We start from the raw sequence: 22,637 nt of genomic DNA, 5'->3' as shown, positions 1-22,637 counted from the left end.
CTCTCTAGTGGCTGCTAGTCAAAAAACCTCTGCAGGCTGCACTGGAAGTTTAAAAATACATAGAATTATCAAAATATTCGGTTGCCCCTGTAGTCAACCACGACTGCCTAGGGAGAGAGCAGGCACTTGTGTTTGCATTAGCTGTCTGCACTGCCCAGGGCTTGCTCCTCCCTAAGGACTCAATTCCACAACAGGACTGCAAATATTGATGTGCTTGAAATTACATGGAATAAATTTAACACATTTGATGATGATGAAGTGTATGAGGTGTCTCACAAGTTGGTATCAAAAAGTGGCACCTTCTGACTCTTTAACAAACTCCAGCTGTGCCAGATTTCTTCCTCATCCTACAAAAGGTGAAGGGAAAACCATTCCCTTCTGCCCTATCTGGACTTTGCAGTTGAGACAGGCCTGTTGCAAAATGGGTGCCTATTTTGGGCTATTAAAACTCTCTCACTGTGCTTAAAACACAATTCATAAACCAAGCCTGAGGCCATCAGTGCTGGTATAAAGCCATCTGTGCAGAGACAATTATGCTCTGCCCACAGTAAGTGACACACTTCATAACCACTGCCAGGTTACACTGCTTTTGTAAATTGTCTTACCACTAATAAAACTGTCCGTTGATATTTGTTACTTCAGATGCATAAGTAAAGGATAGCTGGCAAAATTACCCTTTAAGATAATAAATTAATTCCTAGGATAGCTACATCAAGAATTTCCTCTGTCCAGCAACGTTTCCTCAGTGGATTCTCTCAGCTCCATCAGACATTTACTCAGCTAAATAAAGAACAAATTGCTGAGTGTAAAACCACTACCAGGGGTTTTCAGTACCATCCATTAGCTCCAGGATTTCCTTGACAGCACAAAGGATTGCAGGCTGCCAATGATAATTAAATAGAGCTCCCTATGGTCTTAAGCAGAGCTCCTCATTGCCCTGGATAGGAAAATGCAGGTTAAAACCCAACAGTAATAGAAAATGGAGCTAAACCTGGTCCCAGGAACTGCATTTTCCAGAACTGGAAAAATCTCTGTAAACATCATGTAGATGACACTTGCCCTGGGTAGAATGCAGAGGCTGTGACATTCCTGTAGTGTCACCCGATCTTCTACTCAGGGAATCCAGTCAGAGCCCACATGAAAATTTCAGAAGTACATACTGTGCCGTTCAGATGCACATATAGAAGATCCTCACAAATGGAGAGAGAGATTGCTTTTGATGGCTTCGGTTCGTAATGCATTAATAAACAGAATTTCTGTAACAGCCACGAAGCCAAGGGAGAAAGAAGACTAAATGTTAAAATAATTCATGACTTCTGAACGATTTGGAAGAAGCAAACTTACTGGCATCTTCCCTGACTGATCTAATTGGATTTATTTCCACTTTCTAGGAGAGGGGAAAAACAACATCAGCAAAAACCCCTGCTTGCTAGTTCATTAAGCAAGGGTATAATTACCTAATTATAAATACCACGGGGTCATACAATCCTTAGCTGCATGAACATCCATCTCCATACAACACACAGGCTTACAGATAACAAGCAAGATTTCTAAGCAGTCATTCATGTACATAATTAATTGCATATTTAACAAAAAATTGTGTTCCAAGTCTCTGTATTGGGTTAGAATAAAACATTTTTACACTACATGTTAATAAAAAACAAAATCTAGTTGTGCAACTGAACCTCAAAACTGGAAGGACTTGGTCTTGCAGAATGATTTGTAGGAGAGAAAGGTTTAAAGTACCTGTGTGGATCACAGATTATGTTAAATTGATGTTGGGAATTCCTTTGCAATGCATTTTTTTGTGTCTAGCCCTAAGAGGATACATTTGTATAACAACGAGAGGCACATGTTAGGGACACGTGAAACAAAGGGACTCTTTGTGGCAACCACCTGATTTTGGACTTGACTGGAAGAATTTGCCAGGCAAGGTCTGCACTTTACTTGTTGGACAAAGATGTTGAAGGATTTATTTCCAAAATGCAGAGTCTGAAGGTGTTCACCTCATTACAGTCTAGGCTGGTTGGAAGCAAGGCTGGCAGAATGTTTTTTATAATAGAACAGCACAGAAAATTCCATGATTACGTTGTTCTGACTTTGTTTATGACAGTGTCCATCTCCAGCCTTGAAGTCATGGAACAGAAGATCCATCTAATTCTGTCCTGGGATAACTTTGCAGGTTGAAGGTTTGCTGTTAGGGCTGTTCCTAGAAAAACAACCACTGCCTCTGTCCATGAAGGGAGTTGTGATGGAGTTGCTGAGCAGCCTGACCTTCCAAAGCTCACAGCAAGATGGCATTAAAACAGCACACTGAGCTGCAGCCCAGAGGGGAGGGGACGACCTAAGATATCCTGCTGCCATGGCAACGTCCACAACTGGCCAAAAAAACGATACTTAAAAAGTAAACCAAGTTAGCTGGGTTTTTGCTGAGGAATGGTTTCTCAGATGACTCACTGCATCTGCAAGAGAGCAAAGCACAGCCTCCCCAGCAGTGATCTTGCTGCACATCCACATTCTGCCTAAAAGAGGATGCAAACTACTGCATAAATCCTTCAGCTCTGAGGGAGCAGTAACTTTACTGTGTAGGAATGGCACGAAGTCCTCGTTTTCCTTAAAATTAAACTAGAAATTCCAGAAATTTATTGGTAGCTGTTCAGCTTCCCTTCCCAAGTCTTGTTTTGGGAGTTGGTGAGCAGGAAGTTGAATAGACAGAACCACCCCAAAGATTAGTGTGTCCAGGCAGATAAAAACCCAACACACAGGAGCACTCGAAGAATGAATATGTAGCACAAAGTCACCACAGCATTTCTCCCAGGGGAAGCTCAAACCTCAAGCTTTAAATCAGTTCTCACTGCAGCTCCCTGAGTATGAGACCTGGAAGTGCTGGCCATGACTCCTGGGCTGTCATGCAATGCACAACTTCAGTCTCAGAACAGAAACTGCTCTGCTAACTTGGACCTTGCTTATTGGGAGTTCCAAGTAATTTGATCTTTCATTCTCTTGTCTTCAGCTGCTGATCAGGTCTAGACTTCCTATATTTCCTTCCATGACTTGAAGCCCAACTGAGGTTGTATCTTCTGAGAGATGCTCATAAATCCTGATTATTATGGTCTTCACTGGATTTCGGGTCCCAAAGAACTGCAAACTGTGACCTCCTGAAGGAAGCACAGCCACTTGTTTCATGTGTCACTGGCCCCAAAAGTATTTTAACTCTCCAACAGCTGTGTATTGTGGTCAGAGTGTGAAATATCACCTGAAGTCCTGTCTTACACAAAAAATGGAGTGACAATAACAAAATACCATTGAAGTAAATGTTGAAACGTACTAACATGAGTGGAATCAGGATTTTGTCCTGCAACCCTACATCAAAGACTCATCAGCTCTCATCTAATTAGCACAGAGCACCACTTTTCCCTTTCCACCTCTGCTGACAACTGAATGATCTTCACTGTTTGAATTAATTTGAAAAATTTATATGTCAAAATTATTCCAGATTTGGCAACAAGATGAGATCTGAATCTGAATGTACTGTCTGAATGCAATACATAATAAAAAGAAATGACATCTCTGATCAGGCTACAAGTTATCCAAACTTATCTCTGAGGCAAAAATGAGCTGCATTGCTTCTAAAACACAGACTTGCAAAGAAAATCAGAGGTTTTTCTTTTTCAGAGGCAATTTGTTTCCAAATGGAATTTAAGTGCTCCAAATAGTTATTTAAAAAGTCTGGCATCTTACTCTGCATTCTTTTATATTTACAACCAACAGCAGTTTCTTGGAGCTATTTTTACTACCCTGAATTCTAGAACCTGCAGGACTGATGTTATAAATGTAACAAGAAACAGTTCATTGGGTTTTTCTATATTCATTCATAGAGCTTGCAGGGTTTCAATTACCCCCAAAAAAGGCTTTCAGACCCTGCATATCTGGAGTTTTTTGTAGGTTTGGGTATTTGAGACCATGGAATACTTTGGGGATGGAAGCGAGAATAAGGAACTTCTGGCCACGTGCCTTCTTAAGAACACAGGGCGTGTAAAAAACCAAGATATTCCATATACAAGAATATTAATTCCCCAAAATGTGGGAAGGGGAGGGAGATTTGGACCTGCAGTGGAATTTACATATACATCCCTTCTCCTCAGACTTCCCGCAGCCTAAGGGGAACAAGAAACCTGAGAGGATAATGAGATTCATCCCTTCAAACTGGCACAAACAGCATTTATGTGGCACATCACCTGGAACCTCGCTGGCTTCAACAGAACCTCAGGAATCCTCCAGTGATGGCACAGAGCTGCCTTTTCCTTGCTCCTCATGCACAATTACAGTGCTCAGTGACCACATCCCTGGAGCTCTCTGCTGGCCTTGGCATGTTGCACATACGAGTTCACTCCCCACACATGGGGCTGTTACTGTTATAGGCTGCATAATTTGAAATAAGAGTAGAGGTTCCCCTGCTTATCATCACAGCATAGAAGGATGTGAGCAGAGCTGTGTGTCAGGGCAGAGAGTTGAGCTGAGGACCCTCCTTTACAGTTTTCCAGGCCTCTTCCTTTCCTGTTCCTTCACCTGTAAAATGGGAGTGAGCACTGGAACTGTGAAGGAAAGCAAATGTGAAAATCAGCTGAGCCATTGCTAGAATAGCTCCTGACTGTCAGAGATACTCAATGTGCACATGAGGCCCCCAATAAATGAGCCCCTGATGCTTATTCATTTTTTATTTGCTTTCTGTAGTAGTACTTTGGAGAAGACGCATCTCAAGTCTTTGTACTCACAAAGTTGTGACTGCTGGATGATATTTTATCTCTTCTCAGTGACATGCATTTATGGTCTTGACAAACGAAGGCTCAAAATAGGCTCCGTGTCCTCTTTACAAAGAAAGCATCTGAGAGGAAAAAAACCCCAACAAAGTAAATAGAGGCAAGAGCTTCTTGAGCATGGGAATGCTCACCTCTGTTACGGTGAGCATGCTGAGCTACAACAAGCTGGCATAAAAATCTCAAAAACTAGGTTAAGACTCACAAGCAGCAGAACAAATGCTTTCTGTTGCTTCATCTAAGAAAACAACTCCTAGCCAGGCTATTTGTGCCTTGGTCATCAAAACAATTTGAACATGAAAGCTGATACTGTCAATCCAAATGTACCCTGAATTCATTTTTCTAAATAACAACACAAAACCCCCACATCAGTGGTGCTCAGAGATCACATGTAGGCTTCAGATTAAGGAAAATGAGGCTGTTTAATATTCTGCTGATTCGAGAAAAACAGCACTGACATGACTCACCTCTTTTCTCTCTCCCCAGAGGATCATTCCTTTCTAATACAAGTTTGGATTTCTCTTTATATAACCAGCTCATACAACAGGCCTTCAGCTGTCTGTCAGAGAGAAAACAAACGAAGCAAATCATCCATACCATTTATATAGTTGCATTTAAAAAAAATAAATATCAAGGAAAGTCAGATCAAATGGACATGTGTTGGCTTGGCTGTGGACTATGCATCAAAATAAAATTTAAAAAAAAAGTATGTTCCTTGTGTGGATATTTCATTTGAAGAAGTATTTTCCTGCAACTGAATAGATGCCAATTGCAGAGATATCTGCTACTAAGGTAGAAAAATTTCATCATAAATATAAAGGGCTAGAAATCCTCTGAGAAATAACTAAAGAGATCAGATCATTGCACTTTCCGGGAAAATGCTGGAAACTTGTTTACCACAAGACTGCTGCAGTGAGAAAATAAACCAAACAAAAGGAGAGTCATGTTTCTACTAATAGTCACTCTGATCCTGCAAATAGTTTTATTTGTGACACAGAATCATATGAAGTAGTAAATGGAAACTTGAGGACAATTTTTCAGGTGCTTTGTACCCACAGGTAGAACCAGGCTTATTTTCATTCCAATTTCATTCAATTTCAGAGAGAGTTACAATTCAGTATACTTGGAATACATTAGTTAGTGCCTGCCTCCATCAGCTTCTATTTACTTTTGTTTAAAGGCTCCATTCCTTTTGGTGCTGGTCCTTCAACATGAAGACAAGACTTTGCCTCACATTTATTTTTCCCTCTCCAAAGCCCTGCCTCAGAAGGAATTCAGAGCCTGCTTTAAGGTAAGGAAGTACAAAGTGCCATAGATACATCATCATCATCTATGAAATTTGAAAGTAAAAGATGTGCAGACAATCCTACTTTTAACAGGAGATATTATTTAGCAACATAAATTTAAATAATTGCATACAATTATATTTTCTTTTGGCACCCCTTCTCCCCAACATGATGATGGCTCATTTGGAAAGAGCAAGGTCCAGGGGCAGCTCCATCAACTGGCACAAACCAACCTGGGATTTATTCTGAGACTGAGCCTCTTGATGCTTAGTTTGTCAGGAATGAGAGAAATTGCTCTTTAACTAAGTCAAAACAGCAAGGCAGATTCCAGCCCTGTTTGACTGCACTCTACCACACAACATTTTAAATCCAAAGGAACCCTAAAAAGTGTCCTCTACAGAGGCAACCAGTATGGGAGCTGGTTAAAAATACATCCCTCTCATCCTCTGTGCTTCTATAGCTACTAGGGACGTCTTGGAGATACTTTCTTGGGTTGAAAATATTTTAATATATTCAGTCTTGTATGAATGCTTAAATCTGATATGGAACTTTTCAGTCCTACATTTTAAACAAGAAATCAGTGTCATTCTTCATCTCAGAAGGCAGCTATATGGATTAGTGCAAACAGACTTTCAGAGAATTCACTAGAAACCATCAGCATTTTCTAGCATGACCTAAAAGCTATATAGAGAAAAACCATTTAAAACTTGCTACTTCTTCTCCTTTTAGGACTAAAAATAGATTTGGCTCATTATCTCACTTGGCACCTTAATGTATTCCATTGCATGGTAACACAGATTAAACCACCACACGCTTCTTTTTCCTTAGGATCTACCTTATGCACAGCAAGAAGGGACAGTGCTGCTCATTGGATCAGGAACTCTTTGATGTTTTACTTTAAACCCTTTGCTCAGGTTCTGTTCTCAGGACAATATTCCCACTCGCTGCTGGATGCAGCAGCTCACCCCAGCCACGGGCAGACGTCACCCCAACAGCCACACTCAGGCCTTCCTCAAATGGAATCTTGGATGAATTTTCTTATCAACCTCCACCATTAAATCCATGCCCACAGGCTTTTTTCTTTCCCCAGAAGGTCAGTAAGTTAACTGAATCTCAGGGACACATAGCCCAAAAGTGACTCCTAGATCAGATGTGTGCACACGTTTAACTTTGAAATTCTTGCTTGAAGAAAAACAGCAAGCACACGGCTCACTGTGATAGATTTGGGTTAAATCCCCCCAAACACAACAAAGACATAACCCCACATAACTGCATTGTTTGCCCTGCTTTCAGCAATGGCCAAACCCCATTTTCTTTATATAAGAGAAGCAAAACGTTTTCCACATATTTACATGAAAACAGAGCCAGGCTCTTCTCAGTGGTGACAAGTAATAGAACAAGAGGCAATGGTGAAAAACTGATGCTTAGAAAGTTTCACCTGAACATAAGGAAGAACTTCTTTGCTGTGCAGGTGAGGCTGTGTAGTTTCCTTCACTGGAGATTTTCTTGACCTGTCTGGACACAGCCCTGTGCTCTGGAATGACCCTGCCTGAGCAGGGAGATCGGACCAGGTGACCCCGCTGTGGTTCCATCCAACCTGAGGCATTCTGTACTCCTGTGTGTGGGAATAAAAAACTGCATTAATGGAAAATTTTCTGATGCAAGTATTCATCCCTAAAATTTTGCCAACTGGTACCTGTCTCACAACAGGAACTTGGTCAGCTGCATGTATAACCACTGCTCTTGAGTCAGCCCAAGAGGTGAGTTATTTCTTAGCATTAGTTTCATGTAAAGCCAAAAGCAAAGTTTAAAGCAGGCTCCTCAACACTGCCCTGCTTGTGAGAAATGAGACAACTCTTAGTTAAATAAAAAATTAAAATAATTTATTGAAAACAGAAAAGAAAACACGAGGGGAGAACACCCACAGTCCCAGCAAGCACTGACCGAGCATTCTAAAGGACTTTCCTCAGAGAGTGATTAAAAAGCATCCCTGGTTTTACAGGCTAAAACTTCCAGAAAACCGGGCACAGACCAGCATCTCCTCTGCCGGTACCCTGCGCTGGATGGGCAGGAGCAAAATAAAAATCCATAAAAGCAGTTATTCCCCTTAAATTCCCAACCAAGCTATTCAGCCCGAGTTGGAGCATCCCGTTCCTGCGGGGTCCCCGTGAGACACCTCCTTTGCCACGAGGCCCCCGCCCCAGCCCAGCCCCGCCGGCTGCGCGGGGGTGCCGGCGGGCGCGGAGCGATTCCCCGCTCGTCCTGCCCAGGGGAAGCCCCGCGGGACACCCTCCTCCGCCAGCCCCGGGGGGAGAAGCGAGCGGCGGCACCGAGCCCGCGGCCGCCCCGGTGCCGGGGGATCGCACCGCTCCCTCCCGCGGGGCAAAGCGCCCGAACGCACGGGACAAGCAGCGGGAGGGCTCGGGGAACACGGGCGGGTCCCGCACAGTGGGGCGGGGCGGGGCGGGGCGGGGCGGAGCGGGGCGGCCCCTCCCCGCGGCCCGTGACGCCTCCGGGCGGGCGGGACCCCGCGCACCTGCGGAGCCCCCGCCTTTGTGCAGTGCAGGTGCGGCGCCCACCCCACCCCCCCGCCGTGACGTCAGGCGGGCGCTCGCGGGGCACCATGGGAGAATCCCAATGTTTTCCAACGGATGCGCTCAGCAGCGCGGCGGCTTGAGGCGACTCCGGGAGCGGCGCTCGGGGGGGCGTCCCGGGAGGGGGCGGCGGCGGCGGGGGGCCGGGCCGGCGGCCCGCGCCCCGGCTCTTCCCCACCCCGCCAGGCGGCATGGCCCACCCCCCTGAGGCGCCCGGAGCTGCCCCCTGAGCGCCCGGAGCCGGCGGAGCGCCGCGCCGCAGCCCTGCCGACGGCGCCGGGGAAGATGCTGCCGCGGCTGGTCCTGCCCGGCTGACGCCCCGCCGCCGCCGCCGCCGCACCCCCGTCCCCATTGTCCCCCGGCCGCCGCCGGCTCCATGAGCGCCTCCTCCTCCCCCCTCCTCTGAGCTTCCCGCCCTCCACCTCATGGCTGCATCGGAAGAAGGGACCGGCTGCTTTCTCCCGCGAGGCAGGTCGCAGAGTGACCCCAGCATCCTCACCGACCCCGCGGGCCCCGGGGAGCACCCAGGTAACGGCTCCGCTCTCCCGGCGGCGCTCGGGGCGAGCCGGGAGCATCCGCCAATTTGCAGGGAGCCGGTCCGCCACGGGCGGGCAGGGATTGGGAACATATTTCCTGCAGTAAGTGCCGAAATGGTGCAGCGGTTTAGCTCCAAACGGGATCAGAGCGGAGCGCGTCCCGCGCCTTCGCCATCGCGGCGCCCGTGCGCTGAGTGAGCGCGGGGGGCGCGGCTGGCGCCGGGTCCTGGCCGGCCGGGGGTCCCCGGGGCCGCCGGCAGCGCTCGACCCGGGCTCCCGCAGAGCTAATTTATGACTTTTGTTGGGAGGGGGAAATGAGGGCTAATAAAGCAGGCTGTTTGCATGGAATCGCCATGGAGACAAGGGAAGCAGAGTCATAATTAAACGCTTTCTGCCCACAAGAAGGTAATTTTCACTTCATAGGGAGAAGCGTAATCTCCTTATGAAGTGTGGGCACAGAGGGTGGTGCTGAGGGGACACAGCCCAGTCGTTAGTATATAAATAGAATATTGTGATTAGATTTTTTTTTTTTTCTTTAACAATGGCTAAGGGTGTTTTCATCTTAACTTCACTTTGAGGAGTAATTCTAAATGTCTGTTGGTGGTGACTCAGTAATTTCAGATTGTCAGAATCTAAGCAGTGTTGAGACCTTTAGGAAAAAAAAAAGAAACAAATAGCTACATCACTTTGATGTGATGTGATTGCACAGAAAGGCACAACAACAAGCTGGAAGCAAAGGGTAAGAGCCAGTTTACTCTCAGTTTCCCTGAATAGATGATGGTCACACAAGAGCTGTCAGGTTTCTTTATGAGGAAAGGAGTAATCAAAACAGCGTAAAGACAATGAATGGCGTGTTGATCGTCACTGCCCACTACACTGAATTCTAAGCCTAGAAACAGGTTTAGGTTTTGGGTCAGGCAGTATCAGCCTACAGGAGACAATCCCTGGATGCAATTTCGGGTTGAACTTTGCTCCCCTTTCTCAGATTACTGAGTAAATAAAATATTCCAGGCTCTATTCATACACCTGCTATATTGCTTCCTTCTGAGCCAATGAGGATATTAATATTTGTATCTATTTTATGTTCTTCTATTTGTTTGCCTTATCAAGCAATTCTGAGCACATTAGTCTGGAGTGAAATACAAATTAAATTAAGGCAAACAGTGGATGATTTATCCCTGATTACCAACTGTTCCGATACCCTAAGTGAAGGGAACAAAGGACTCTTCTAACATGAACTGCTCGACTCACTCCCAAAGGGGCAATCTTGACTGAAAGAGGAATGTATGTTCCTGCCATTTGATTTCTGGAAGCAGAAGTGACTAATGAAAGGAAGGCGTGTGCAACCTCAGTTTTAATTCCTCTAGATTATTTTCTGCTAATTAATTCTTTTGGCCTTTGTGAGATACACAACAAAAAAAGTGCAGAACATGTCCGACAAATCGACAAAGATATAAACATTATTGTGCTTTTTGTTAGGAGAAGGAACTGTCAATACCAAGGACCATTTTTTCTCCTAATATAGACTCCATCAGATCAGCCAGTGCCCCATTGCATGGCAGAAGCTCTACTGAAATGCAAGAGAAGGTGTCTTTTATGTATTGTGCTCTACATACAATATGTGGAGAGAAACAAAAGGTGTTAAATACATATGGTTTTTGTCCAGGTAGGTACGTATAGTCAGTGGTAGGATTAGCATGTTTGGTAAGCTTTTCAGGCTTTAAATTTGTTCATCGAATAGTATTGAACATCTGTATGCTTCCAGATGATAATAAAATGAACCTAAATGGCTTAATTTAAATAAAATTTTGCCCTTCAGTGTTGTGAGTAATCATTATGAGCAATTTCATACATTTGGCTACTTAAAAGTCTGGAATACAATTTATAGTATTTTAAGAATTCTGTATGCTAGATGACATAATTGCAATTTATGTTATTTTACTGTCCTGGAAAATAATTTTATCATTATCATTATACCAACCTAACCATCCATAGACTCTAAGCTGAAAGACAGTCTTTAGGAGTGGGAAATGATATGTCCAAAGTTTGTGTTTACATCCCAACCCTGCTTGCAGACAAACCAAGTAGAGAAATGTGAACATGTAGGACTCTTTGTTAATCTAAAAACAAAATTAATTTTTATTAACATTTAAGTAATGTGTTTAAATTATACAGACAAACACACCAATACCAAAATAGGGCGTAACCGTAGGATCACTACAAAAACCATTCCTACTTTTACCTGGCATTTGAGTGATGCCATATCCCTACTGGAGATGCACTCTTGTTTTGGAACAGCTTTTTGAATGTGTGATGGGGTCAGGGATTATTCTGCACCAACTCATTTGGCTGTGCCTGCTGAGGAAAGGATATTGACGTAGGAAATGTGGTAATAGATGAAGCCACCCTGGACTCTAAAATTTTTTCTGGTTATGTGGAGTTGTTTAAAGACATATTTATATTCCTCTTCTTGACCTGTACAATTACAGTATTTTTTTGTTTAGCCCAGCTTTATGCATGGAAGTTTCAGTGCCATAGCTGAGAGTGTAGAGCTGGCAGCATAAAGATTTTCATGTATGTCCAAAGGAAATCCTGTGATGCAATGCTTCATTTTTTTTTCCCTCCTGAAACACCAGTTTAACCAGTATACCTGACCATCACAGCGGGGTTTGAGCCTCACTGGCTGTCTCAGAATCTGCTCTCACTGGGCCAAATAATCCCTTTTTAGCTGATCCTGAGCAATATAAACATCAGATCCAAGGGATGATCACACTGCAGATGGCGAGGGTTGGTTCACCTTCCCAGTCCTTCATTTGCAATTTTATGATGAACTATTGCTTGGGTGAAATGTCAAAGGGAGTTTCCCCATCTGAGAGCAGAGCTGAAGTTTGTTTGTGAGGTTTTTGTTGTGTTTTGTTCATTTTTAAAGAGGACTCTGTCTTCATCCAGCAAGAGCGTGGAATAACTCAGTAACTGGCTGGTTCAAATAGCCTTAGATGCTGATTTTTGGGAAGTTCTGCACACTCACAGTCCTGACTAATGCCAGCAGAAGCTGCAATTACTCCAAGCCTTGAACAATAAAGGCTTCATGATAAAGTCCTTTATCTAGTGTGCTTTTCCTCACAAAGCATTCACTGTAGAAATGAAAAGCTATTTTATAACCTTGATTTAGAAGAGCTGTAATCTTTACAGGCTACAGTGAATTTTATCACATATAAAAACTTACAAAATTACCACAAGCCACTACAATCTTACAAATATTCCTATAATAAATAAGATAAACAAGGTGTTCAGTAAACAAGACTAGGGACATTTAATAGCTATTTTTTCCAAAACAGAGATACAAATTCACTGATTTAGATCCTTCACATGGAATTTTAATTAAACAGCAGCTCCTTACAGTGATCAGTTAAGATGACAGTCATGGTCTAAGAAGACAATATGGACTTTAGATCAGGCTCTACTGACAAAGAGATGATTTCCTCCAGCATTTAAATGGTGCATTGAGGTCCTATTGGGAATGTAGAGAATACTGGAAATAGTATAAGAAAGATAAGAAGGAATGAGTATTTCTTTGCTTTAATTGGATCACTTATTTATTCTCTCCTTTAAGATAAAATCATGCATTTCAGCCCGTGATTTAAGGGAACTATTTTATGGCCACTGAGCAGTATTTTATGAGAATTACTGTAGTACAGCAAACACTGGGCTTCATGTTAGATTCTGTTTAAGCTCACTGTCACACTGAGAGAGCAAGCCTTGAAACAGGAATATGTCCTCAGTTTGGGAAACAGACATGTCTTGCTTAACTATAGGCTGTCTCTAGGCCAGGTTGTTGTTAAGCAAGTGAATTTCATCTTATTCATAGAATCACAGAATGCTTTGGGTCAGAAGGGACCTTACAGATGATCTGGTTCCAACTTCCTGCCATAGGCATGGACACCTTCCTAACCTGATTACATAAGGTTGCTCCAAGCCCCATCCAACTTGAACACTTCCAGGGATGTCAAGAATTTCCTTATCTTATATGTCTTTCCCCTCCTCCACCTTTCCAGATAAGGATCAAGAGAGAAAGGAGCGTCTCAAGAGAACAGATTTCAGTATCACCATGTATTTGAGAGACAGTTGCAGGAAGCCAAAATATTGCTCTCATTATATCCTTCCAGCAGTCACAGGGCACAGGGAAGATTGACAATCTCATTTGATTTGTATCATAAAAGGGAGGGGTGCACAGACTGAAGAAGAACACACCATGTCAAAACTCTCTATTACTTGAGGAGATACAGACAACCATGACAATCTGTGAAAACGTCACCCCCCTCCCCCCCTTAATGTTGGGATAATCCATTTGAATTTGTGTAAGTACACATTGATGCCATCACGTTTTGCTCTCTGTGTGCTGCTTTTCCTTCCTGGCACCACGCAGTTAAGGAGTGTTTTTTCAGGATGGGCATTACTGAGTTCTCCAGCAGACCTTGCCAGTGGTCCACCATGTGTTCCTTGTCCTCCAGTGAGGATCTGTATCGAGGCAAGGAGCTGTTGTGGTGCAGGCAGTGGTGTTAGATGTTGTTAACAGCTCTGTCATCATAATTTCTTCCTGCTTGATGAAGGGGGGCTCCTCAGCCTCTACTCTGGTGTGGTGTGCTTCAAGACCTGACAAGTTAAAGCTACTGCAGAGTAGCTGTTCCAGAGATACATGGTTATGTCTATGCCAGACAGTAATTCCCTTTTTATTTCTATTGATACCACGTGTAATCAGCAGCATTGTGCTCTGAATTAACTCCAGGGAAGAACAACTGCACAAGACTTAAAGCTCTTTCCTCACTGCTTCTAGTTTTCATAATTCAAAAGTCCTGTAGCAGGCAGCATTCTTGTGAGTATTCTTCTAGGATGCTAAGAAGAGATGCTGAAATGAGAATTAAAGTGTTTTGTTCCTTTTACATCATCTCTCTTTGGGTTGGAGGCCGACCTGAAAGCCAGCAGAGCCTCACAGGCAGCGTGAGGAAGGACATCAGCCGTCCAAGTAACGGCTGGGGAAAGTTCTGATGCAATAAACAGCAGGTATAGGAATACTCTCTAATATGGCTTTTCCTTTCTTGTCTTCTGTTTTGAAGCTGTAACTTCCCCTGGGTGGACTGTGCCATTCCATATCTATCATTGTCTTCTCTTAACATTTTAGGGGTGATTTAGCTGCTAAAGATTTTAATTGACTCCTCTTACTGCCATATTTGTTCCTTGAACAAGATTGCTCAGTTTGAGTCTTGAGCAGTGTTAGGAGCCTGTGAGCCATTGGAAAGCTGGGCTTTCCCCCTAACCAGGACACTGGTAACCTCAGTGATGTTGGAAGCTACTGGCAGGGGAGGTTTGGAAACTCAAAAGCATATTGAGAGTCAAGTATGGTAGGTTTGCGCTGCAGGTGCTGGTATGAAGGGAAGGCAAAGACAAACAGGAATACAACTGGAATCCACAGAGCTTGGTGCCAGTTCTCTGAATCTGCTTGAGTCATCTTTGCTACAAGTCTGTTCATTCCAGGCCCATAATTCAGAAAATCTTCTAAGTGTGTGCTTAACTTCAAACATGTGCTTAAGATGCAGGAAATGGGTAGCAGAGGGAGGATGGAGAGAGATGCTGTGGGTGCCCTGCCTGTCATCTGGGCTGCTGCTTCATCCTTCTGCAGTCCTTTAGATCACTGCAACTTAAATCAGGGACTTAAAGGCTTATCTGTGGTGTCTTTAGTTGTTGCACGAATCTTCAAATTTGATCCTAATGCTTGAGCCAGGCCACCTGTAAAAGGTTTGTATTTTTTTTTTGTTTTGTTTTTTGTTTTTGTTTTTGTTTTTGTTTTTGTTTTTGTTTTTGTTTTTGTTTTTTTTTTTTTCACCAGAAAGACTTTGGTTTCCATTTCATTTTTCTCTATCAAGTCTTTTTTGTTAACACAATTTGTTTCCCCTGCATCATATTTCTTCTGAAACAGAATTCTATCAGGTGTCCTACGTCCTTTTCTATATTAATTTATGGACAAAATTAGCTAATCAATACTTTTGCCCCAGTTTGTAACTGAACCCTATGTTTTGTGTATATGAAACTTAGTGATATTCTCTCACTCAAAAGTTCCTATTCAACCAAAGGGCTCCCTGCACAAAGTTACTATTCCACACTTAAGGGGGACTGTACTCAGAAATACTCAGTAGAGACTAGAAATGTGCAGGCTGTTAGTTAATATCCCATTTTCCTTTCCATTGAAATCCAAATTTAAGCCCTATAAAGCTTCCCAAAACATTTGCTATTTGTGTGAATGCAGAGTTGCAGGAGGTTTTCAATACATAGCACCTGAAAAATCATCACCATATTACCAAGTACTACAATGGGAGTTATATTTTAAGAAATGGTCCACTGTGCTTTTGAGAAGGTCTTTTTCTTCCTCATCAAATTCCCAGTCCCTTGCTGGTCTGATCTAACTGGACCCCAAGTCCCTGTGATGCAGAGAAACTTCCCTGAAAGCACAGAACTCCCATTTTTTCTGTGTCCTGCAGCAGAGAGTTCCCTCTTTCCCCAGCAGCCCTTGTCCCTGGCACACGACTCCTCTCACACATGGCAGCTCTGCTCCAGCATTTTCCAGGAGGGGAGAATGATCTCTCCAGGTCTGGAGAGGAGAATGGGTGCAGTGTACCCAGGAAGCTGCACAGGTGGGACTTCCTGGGCATGGATTCTCTTGCTCCAAATGCCCAATGTTGGTCCTGTACATATAATTTGTGTCAGTGGTGGGGTATCATTACACTCCTCAACACGATGCACACTTAACACAAACTGCTTTTTGCTGTTGCCTGAGAATTTTACTTACTGATGCTCAGTTTATATTTTGGGATTCAAGAGAGAGCTTGGTGAAGTTATGTTTTAGTGCTACTTTAGCAGAAATTAAATGAGGTCAGTTAATAAGTATGCTATTCATGTTGAGGGGAGGTTTTAGGCTTTTCCAGGGTTTGAGTGTTCCCAGTGTTTGGAGATTTGTATTTAGCCAAACTTTGGAGTTCTGTAAAGGAAATACAGAGCTTTAATGGGGGAAAAAGTGGTTTAAAGTTGTCTTTTCTTCTAAATCCCAAGTTGACAGGTAGTCTGAGTGTTGCTGAAAAGACACTTAAACCATTAAAACCTCTTTATCCAAGAAGTGGAAATACTGATTATATACCATCAAAACCTAGGCTGGATTTATGAGACTGAGGTCATCATATTGGAAATACCTGGTGGTTTTTTATGTTTACCTTTGACTCTTTAATTCAGGCTTTCTTTTAAAATAAAAGAAAATCTCAAGTTTAATTGCAAATCTTAAGTAAAAGAACTCAGACCTAATTTGCACACCTAATAACTTGTGCACACAAGTAGTTGCTTTTCTGTGCAAATAGGAGAAACTCATGTCTGTTAAATAATAAAAGATCTTCACACCTTAGCTATGAATGAAGATGGTTTAAGATTATTCATTCAGTTAATGTTTGCACCACACTTGGAAATGGAATGAGTTACATAATGCTGGGAGTCATGTTTATCTGGAAATGTAACTGGATATTTTAGTGGGTAGTTAAGTAACAGTGTTAATTTTTCCCAAAATCTTTAATTTGGGAACGCTGTTTCAAGACTGCCCAAGTCTTTCTCTAATGAATGGGCTACACCATTTATTTATTTATAACATGGGGTTTTTAAACCAAATTTATGGCTTTGTAATTTTAAAATTTAATACATAGAATTAATTGCCCTCGCTTCTTTAAGCAGGTCAGGTCTATAAATACCAAGAGTAAGTAAAACTAAATATGATACCTTGATTTTGCTTCAAAATGTAGCCAATTTGGATGCTAATACAATGGATTCTTTGTGCCCATTAAATCCCATACTTTTGTTTGAAATTCAAGTAGATTTATGGCCTAATGTATACGCAATTTATACATGCCCCAGAGAGAACATCATATAGCAACTTAACACAGGTCAATAGCTCCGTGCTTGAGTCTGCATAAATACTTCAGTAAGATGATCTGAATCAAAGGGTATCTTATCCTGCTTTCTGTAGTACAGCAATATTCTGGGTCAGGAATGTGGACCTGTGGTTACAGCTGAAGGAAGGCTTGTCCTTATGCATAAAGCACTTCAGAATTGTTCCTATAATGAAGAGACAGTTCGTGTGTTAATTTCCTTAATCTAATTTAGTTTTTTTTAACATCCTCAAACTGTTCAATTGCTGCATAACCAGCAAGTGGACATAGATCACTGCATTACATCAAACCAGTGAAGCCTTCACTGCTTTCTGAGGGCTGCTCCATCCCTCAGGCCATGCAGTCTTCCCTGTGCCTTGTCCATATTGATCTGCTGGGAATGGCTGTCACTTTTCATTCAGTTGCTCTCAGAACTCTGCATCTCATCTCTCAACTAAACAGCCTGCACCAAGACTTGGGCTTTTATGCTTAAAAGAACGTAAGAAATGCTGCACTGAGTCAGGACCGAGGTGTGTCCAGCCTGGGCCAGTGTTCTTGTCAGGGGCTGGAAGCTTGGGACAGGCTGGGAGCAAAGGGAAGGGTGGCTGAAGGAGCACACATGAATTCCACATGAAATAGTCAGGGTCAGTCTCCTGTGCTGCCTTCAAATAACAGCCACAAGGGTTGATGCTTTGGGCAGGTTTGCTCAGCATCTTGGACCAGTCCTGCTGTCTTGGGGAGCTCAGACAGAGCCTGAGTGGAAATCAGCCTCCAAGAGAGTTTCTTGGCTCCTGCAAGTTCCTTTTTAATTGTTCCATCATGAATGAGATGGATCTGTGTGGAATGTTTAAATAGAGCGAACATGATAGTGTATGCAACACTGACTTAATTGGGTTTCTCTGAAGTTTATGCTTTGCAGATGGGACTTCTGTAATTTTGTAAGCTCTGCATTTAGGATAGAAGAAAAAAATGTAATTTTTTTTTAAACTAAAGCAGCTATGTAGACTGCGTAGCAGCTTTCTGGGATTGCAGAAGTTTCAAGGAGAAAAACATCCTATTTTCAGATACAGCACTTCAGCTTAACTTCAGCTTAAATGTTGCCTTCCATGACAGTTGCTCATTTGACTTTGCTCTATGTTACAGTGCCTAGAAGGAGGGAATATGTGCTCACATTAGACTACCAACTAGGCAGAGAAAGCTCTAGTAAAAAGAAAATGGAGCCTAGTCTTTGACTCATACAAATTCTCTGCTTGCCCACCGTAAGTTTTAAATGTTTAACTATATAAATAAAGTTTAACTCAAGAAAATTAATGAAAAATCAGAACTGAGATAAACTGTGAGTATCACTTCAGGTTTCACAGGAGATACTTAACTGTGGAGAACTTAATAACACATCTTCCTGCAAGTGAGGAACATAAGTGAACTCCTGCCACCTGGGAATCTCCTACATTTGGGAACATACCAGAGGTTCCTGAGAATGTCCTATTTTGCTGTAAACTCCTGATACCAATTCAGGATGGAATGGCGGGATACAAAAACTGCCTATCCTCACTAAACCCTTGATTCTGTTTGATCTGTAATGGGAGCAAATATCAGCCACTGCCCGAGGCTGGTGCCTTGAACCCTTGCAGCAGTCGTGAACTTAACAGATGACATAATCAGATGTGGATTTTCTTAAGGCAAACATAGGGAATGTAAACTACAGCTGTCAAGATGGATAGCAAAGAGACTTCTTAGTGTTATGGTGTACATTTGCTGCTGTAATTCAACCAGAAGAATAAACTGAAAGGAAGCCAAGTAAAAGAGATGATTTTAACATGTAGAAATACAAAGCCGTGTCCTTCAAAAATCCAGAATATTATGCATGAATGAAAAGAAGGGGCCCTAACTAATAGAAATTTATCCTGTATCTCTCTTCTTCAGTCCAAGGAAGTATCACTGAAGGCAACATAGACTGGTCTGGAAGACTGGCATTCCTCTTATCTCACTGGGTTGGTGCCTCCATACATTCTCCTGTCCTCATGTGACAGGGTGACCTTGTTGCAGCTTCTTTTTACTTTTCAGTCTGTTTTCTCTACAGTTCTTTTCCTGCCATCCAGTCTGAGTTCATTCTAGTAGCTAGTTCTTTTCTTTTGCCTTAGCAGATTCAGCAGCTCCTGCTCCAGAGGCCTTTTTCCCAGACAATTCTTGTGGAAATAGGATGGGTGTTAACTGCTGTAACAACAGAGAAGCCAACAAAGCTGGCCTTCCTCCAGGTCCAGGATTTTCAGTCCTCAGTTCAATCTTAAACTGTTAAAAATCTCATTTATGACTGAGGACTTCAGATTGGCTCCTCTGTTGTCTAATGAAGTGTCAGGCCGAGTGAACACTCCTCCCTTAAGGGCCTCGCAGCAGCAGCTCTCCTGGGGGTGCTCTGGTGTGGAACCAAACCTGACCTCACACTCAGGCTCTTCCTATGGGTAGCACTTTAGAGGGTCACTGGTGTCGTTTTTCATCACCTCCACCCTTTGCTGAAAGTTGCCAGTGAGCTCCAAAGTTATTGTGGGTGACGGGAGATGAAGCGGTTAAACAGCCCTTGTTTGTGAAAGAAGGCCCTGGGAGCAAAATCCCAGGAGAGGCTGTTTTCAATAACTTGTTCCATTTATATTTTTCTCACTCTTGCTCTCACAACACAACTTCTAGGCTTTATTCCAACATGTCAAGGGTCTCTAGTTCTACCAACCTCTTCTAAAAAAGCTGCACTATGACCTGGGGCATTACTCATCTCTCTTATTTGGGAGATGATATTTTATATAATCAGCTATTTGTGTTATGCACCTGCAGAAAATCTATTCTGCTTTGCACCCTGGAATTTAATATTGTTGAGTCACCTGGTTTTTTTTTAGGATTTTAGACATATTTTGCAGTAGCTTTTTTTAAAAACCCAACAGTAAAAAAACCCCAACCTCCCCAACCCAAACATTTGGCAGTGCCATGAGCTTATGCATTTTCAGATCATGGTTTGCCTGGCTGCTCTAGTGAAATAATTATAAAAGAGTTAAGTTACGGAATATAATTTTAGTGGCTTAAACATCATAAAATACCAGCAGAGAAATAAACTCACACTTTCTGAATAGAAAGTATGGGATGATGTTTTCACTCTATCCAAAAGGACAGATCTCTCAGAAGGAGGATACACTTCATATATATTTTAAAGTTTATTTTCTCATCCTATAAAAAGAAATGGAAAGCTACTTCTGGTGGGTTTAATTAATTAGTTTTTAATTCCAATTCACCTCCCTCCCTCAAGAAATTCCCCTGCAATTTGCCAGCAGAGCATTGCAGAAATCTCTTTTAGATCTTGGTAGCTGCTGTAAAGTTGTCTGGGAACAAAATCTACTTTTCAACAGATTAATCTAAATGTACATATCCAAGTGGGGAAAAAGTGGCAGTAGCTTCAAAACTAACTTTCATTTAAAGTAGTTTCTTGAAGGAAGAGGAGGACTTTAGGTATTACATCATGGTTTATCAGAAATACTAATTTTTTAAACACAAGAAAAGTTCTTTTTCCTGCTTTACATTAATAATCTGATTTTTAACCAGATATTATCTGTTAAAACGAAATCACAGGGACTTAGAAATATCTTTTCTGACAGAAAGAAACAAGACTAAGCATATTAGAGCCGACGGGAATCGTGCAGTTTAGAGATTTTGTTGTTATAGATCATAATATTCTCATAATACAAGAGAGATTACAGAAATATGGCATAGACTTGCTTTGTCTGACATTGTAAAGAAAGAAAGACTTAAAGGATTAGTCTTGGTAACTTAGCTGTTCCTTTGCAATGTATTGCGATATAATAGGAAATAATGCAGCGCAGATCCTTAACATGAAATAAAGCCTCTGGTCAGAATCTCGTTAATGCCAGAAATGATTTAAACCCAGCCAACAGCCCCAGTTTTCTGTCCCAGAAATGACAACACAAGATGTGATGCCTCTTACTCTAATGCTGCATAAGAGCATATCAGGCATGTGATTAAGATACGATTCAACACGACTAATTCCTCAAGATTCACTTCTCTTCATTGTTAGAAACCCAAGGACAGCACAAGAAAGTTGGGTTAGGTTTTAGATGGAAGCTGCTACTTTGACAAGGAATGAGACTTCCTTTTCCAATGTCAAGAGGGATGGGCTAGGGAGGCAAAGTTAAATGTTTTTTTACTCAAGTAAGCTAAGCACCTAATTTACACATTCATTGGACACAAAGCATCACTCACTGTGCTAACAAATCACCATAATGAGGCATTTGCACACCCACACACATTTATACTCATGCTGTTGCTCAGCTTGCACCTGCAGTGGTGGTGAATAGATGTGTAATTGCATCTTGAGTTGTTGAAAGCAGGGCCACAGGCAAGGTCTGTATAGCTGGAGTGAGCGGCTGCCTTTTTGCTTCACTTTGCTGTGGTCGGCAGCTTTTTGGAAGCTGTTTCACCACATCAATCCTGCTTTTCTGTTATAACAGCTCTCAAATGCTTTTCCAAGGAGCCTTACAGGTGTTGGCTTTGAGTCATGAAAATGGTGGGTGACTGCTCCAAGGGCTCCTGTCTCTTGCAGAGTCAGAGCACTGTGAGTCCCTCAGCTGATAGCAGCGAGGGACTCTGATAAGCTCAGAGCAAGGGCAAGGGCTAGAGAGCCAAAGTTCAGGCATGCTCAGGTCTTGCAGATAAATGGATTTGTGAAGAAGTGGTCAAAGAACTGGTGCTGCAAGATCCTCCTGAGAATAAGAAGTAATACATACTAAAATCGGCAAAATTTGTCATGGCAGTGCTGATTTCCTGCCTTACAGCCTCAAGTCAGATCTTACAGTCCCTTGATACCAGAAATCAGCAATCCCATCTTCAGAGGAATCACAAAAATGAAGTCCTTCCACTGCATTAAACATCCAAGACATGTTCCAAACGTTAGATTCATGACTGCTGCTGTGAAATTTTTAATTACACCTCCTAAAGCTCAATTTTTTGTTCCCTCATTTCTCATAGAGCATCCACCTGTGCACAAAACAAAACCATTGCTAACTCAGATGTTTTGTAATCTCCAGAAAAAGCAGAGAGACTCCTTTGCAGGCATTTTACCATTGCAGCAAGCCTGACTGACCCAGTGCTCTCATCTTGTCATTTGGGTGGCTTTCAGAAGGTATGACTTCAAAGCTTCTGTTAAAAATAGTATGTCTGGAGTGGTTTTAAGTAGCTGTTTTATTTCATCCTTTTTCTGCCCAAAATACACTCTGCCTTCTGAGATGTGAAGAAGGCTTTATCTATTCCACTGCCACCTGAGTCTGCTTGAGGTGACAGCCTGGTTATTTAGGATGTTTGTGGTGACAGATGGGTTATTTACAGCAATTGTATCCCAAAGATGTACAAACTATCATTTTCATACACTGTAGGCAGCTTTGGGATCCCAAGT

At 42.5% G+C, this 22,637-nt stretch overlaps 1 protein-coding gene and 1 long non-coding RNA gene across 2 annotated transcripts in view; one reads left to right on the top strand and one right to left on the bottom strand.

Moving 5' to 3' along the window:
- Positions 1–857: 857 nt before the first annotated feature.
- Positions 858–8,424, bottom strand: LOC138121050 (uncharacterized). Its single transcript, XR_011156064.1, has 6 exons — positions 8,048–8,424; positions 7,800–7,935; positions 7,542–7,718; positions 5,285–5,376; positions 4,776–4,885; positions 858–4,595 (listed from the first exon to the last, which is right to left on the bottom strand). It is a non-coding gene; the product is annotated as an uncharacterized lncRNA (long non-coding RNA).
- A 639-nt stretch (positions 8,425–9,063) lies between these two features.
- Positions 9,064–22,637, top strand: part of PHACTR3 (phosphatase and actin regulator 3) — a 100,866-nt gene continuing 87,292 nt past the window's right edge. Inside the window, exon 1 of the mRNA XM_069034225.1 lies at positions 9,064–9,225. Within this exon, the coding sequence (XP_068890326.1) occupies positions 9,123–9,225 (103 nt within the window). The 5' untranslated portion in view covers positions 9,064–9,122. The remainder of the gene's footprint in view (positions 9,226–22,637) is intronic.

Source organism: Aphelocoma coerulescens, chromosome 20 (genome assembly GCF_041296385.1).
Source record: "Aphelocoma coerulescens isolate FSJ_1873_10779 chromosome 20, UR_Acoe_1.0, whole genome shotgun sequence".
NCBI classification, from domain to species: domain Eukaryota; kingdom Metazoa; phylum Chordata; class Aves; order Passeriformes; family Corvidae; genus Aphelocoma; species Aphelocoma coerulescens.
Note: the sequence above shows the minus strand (reverse complement) of the source record. Positions and strands in the feature narration are given on the sequence as shown.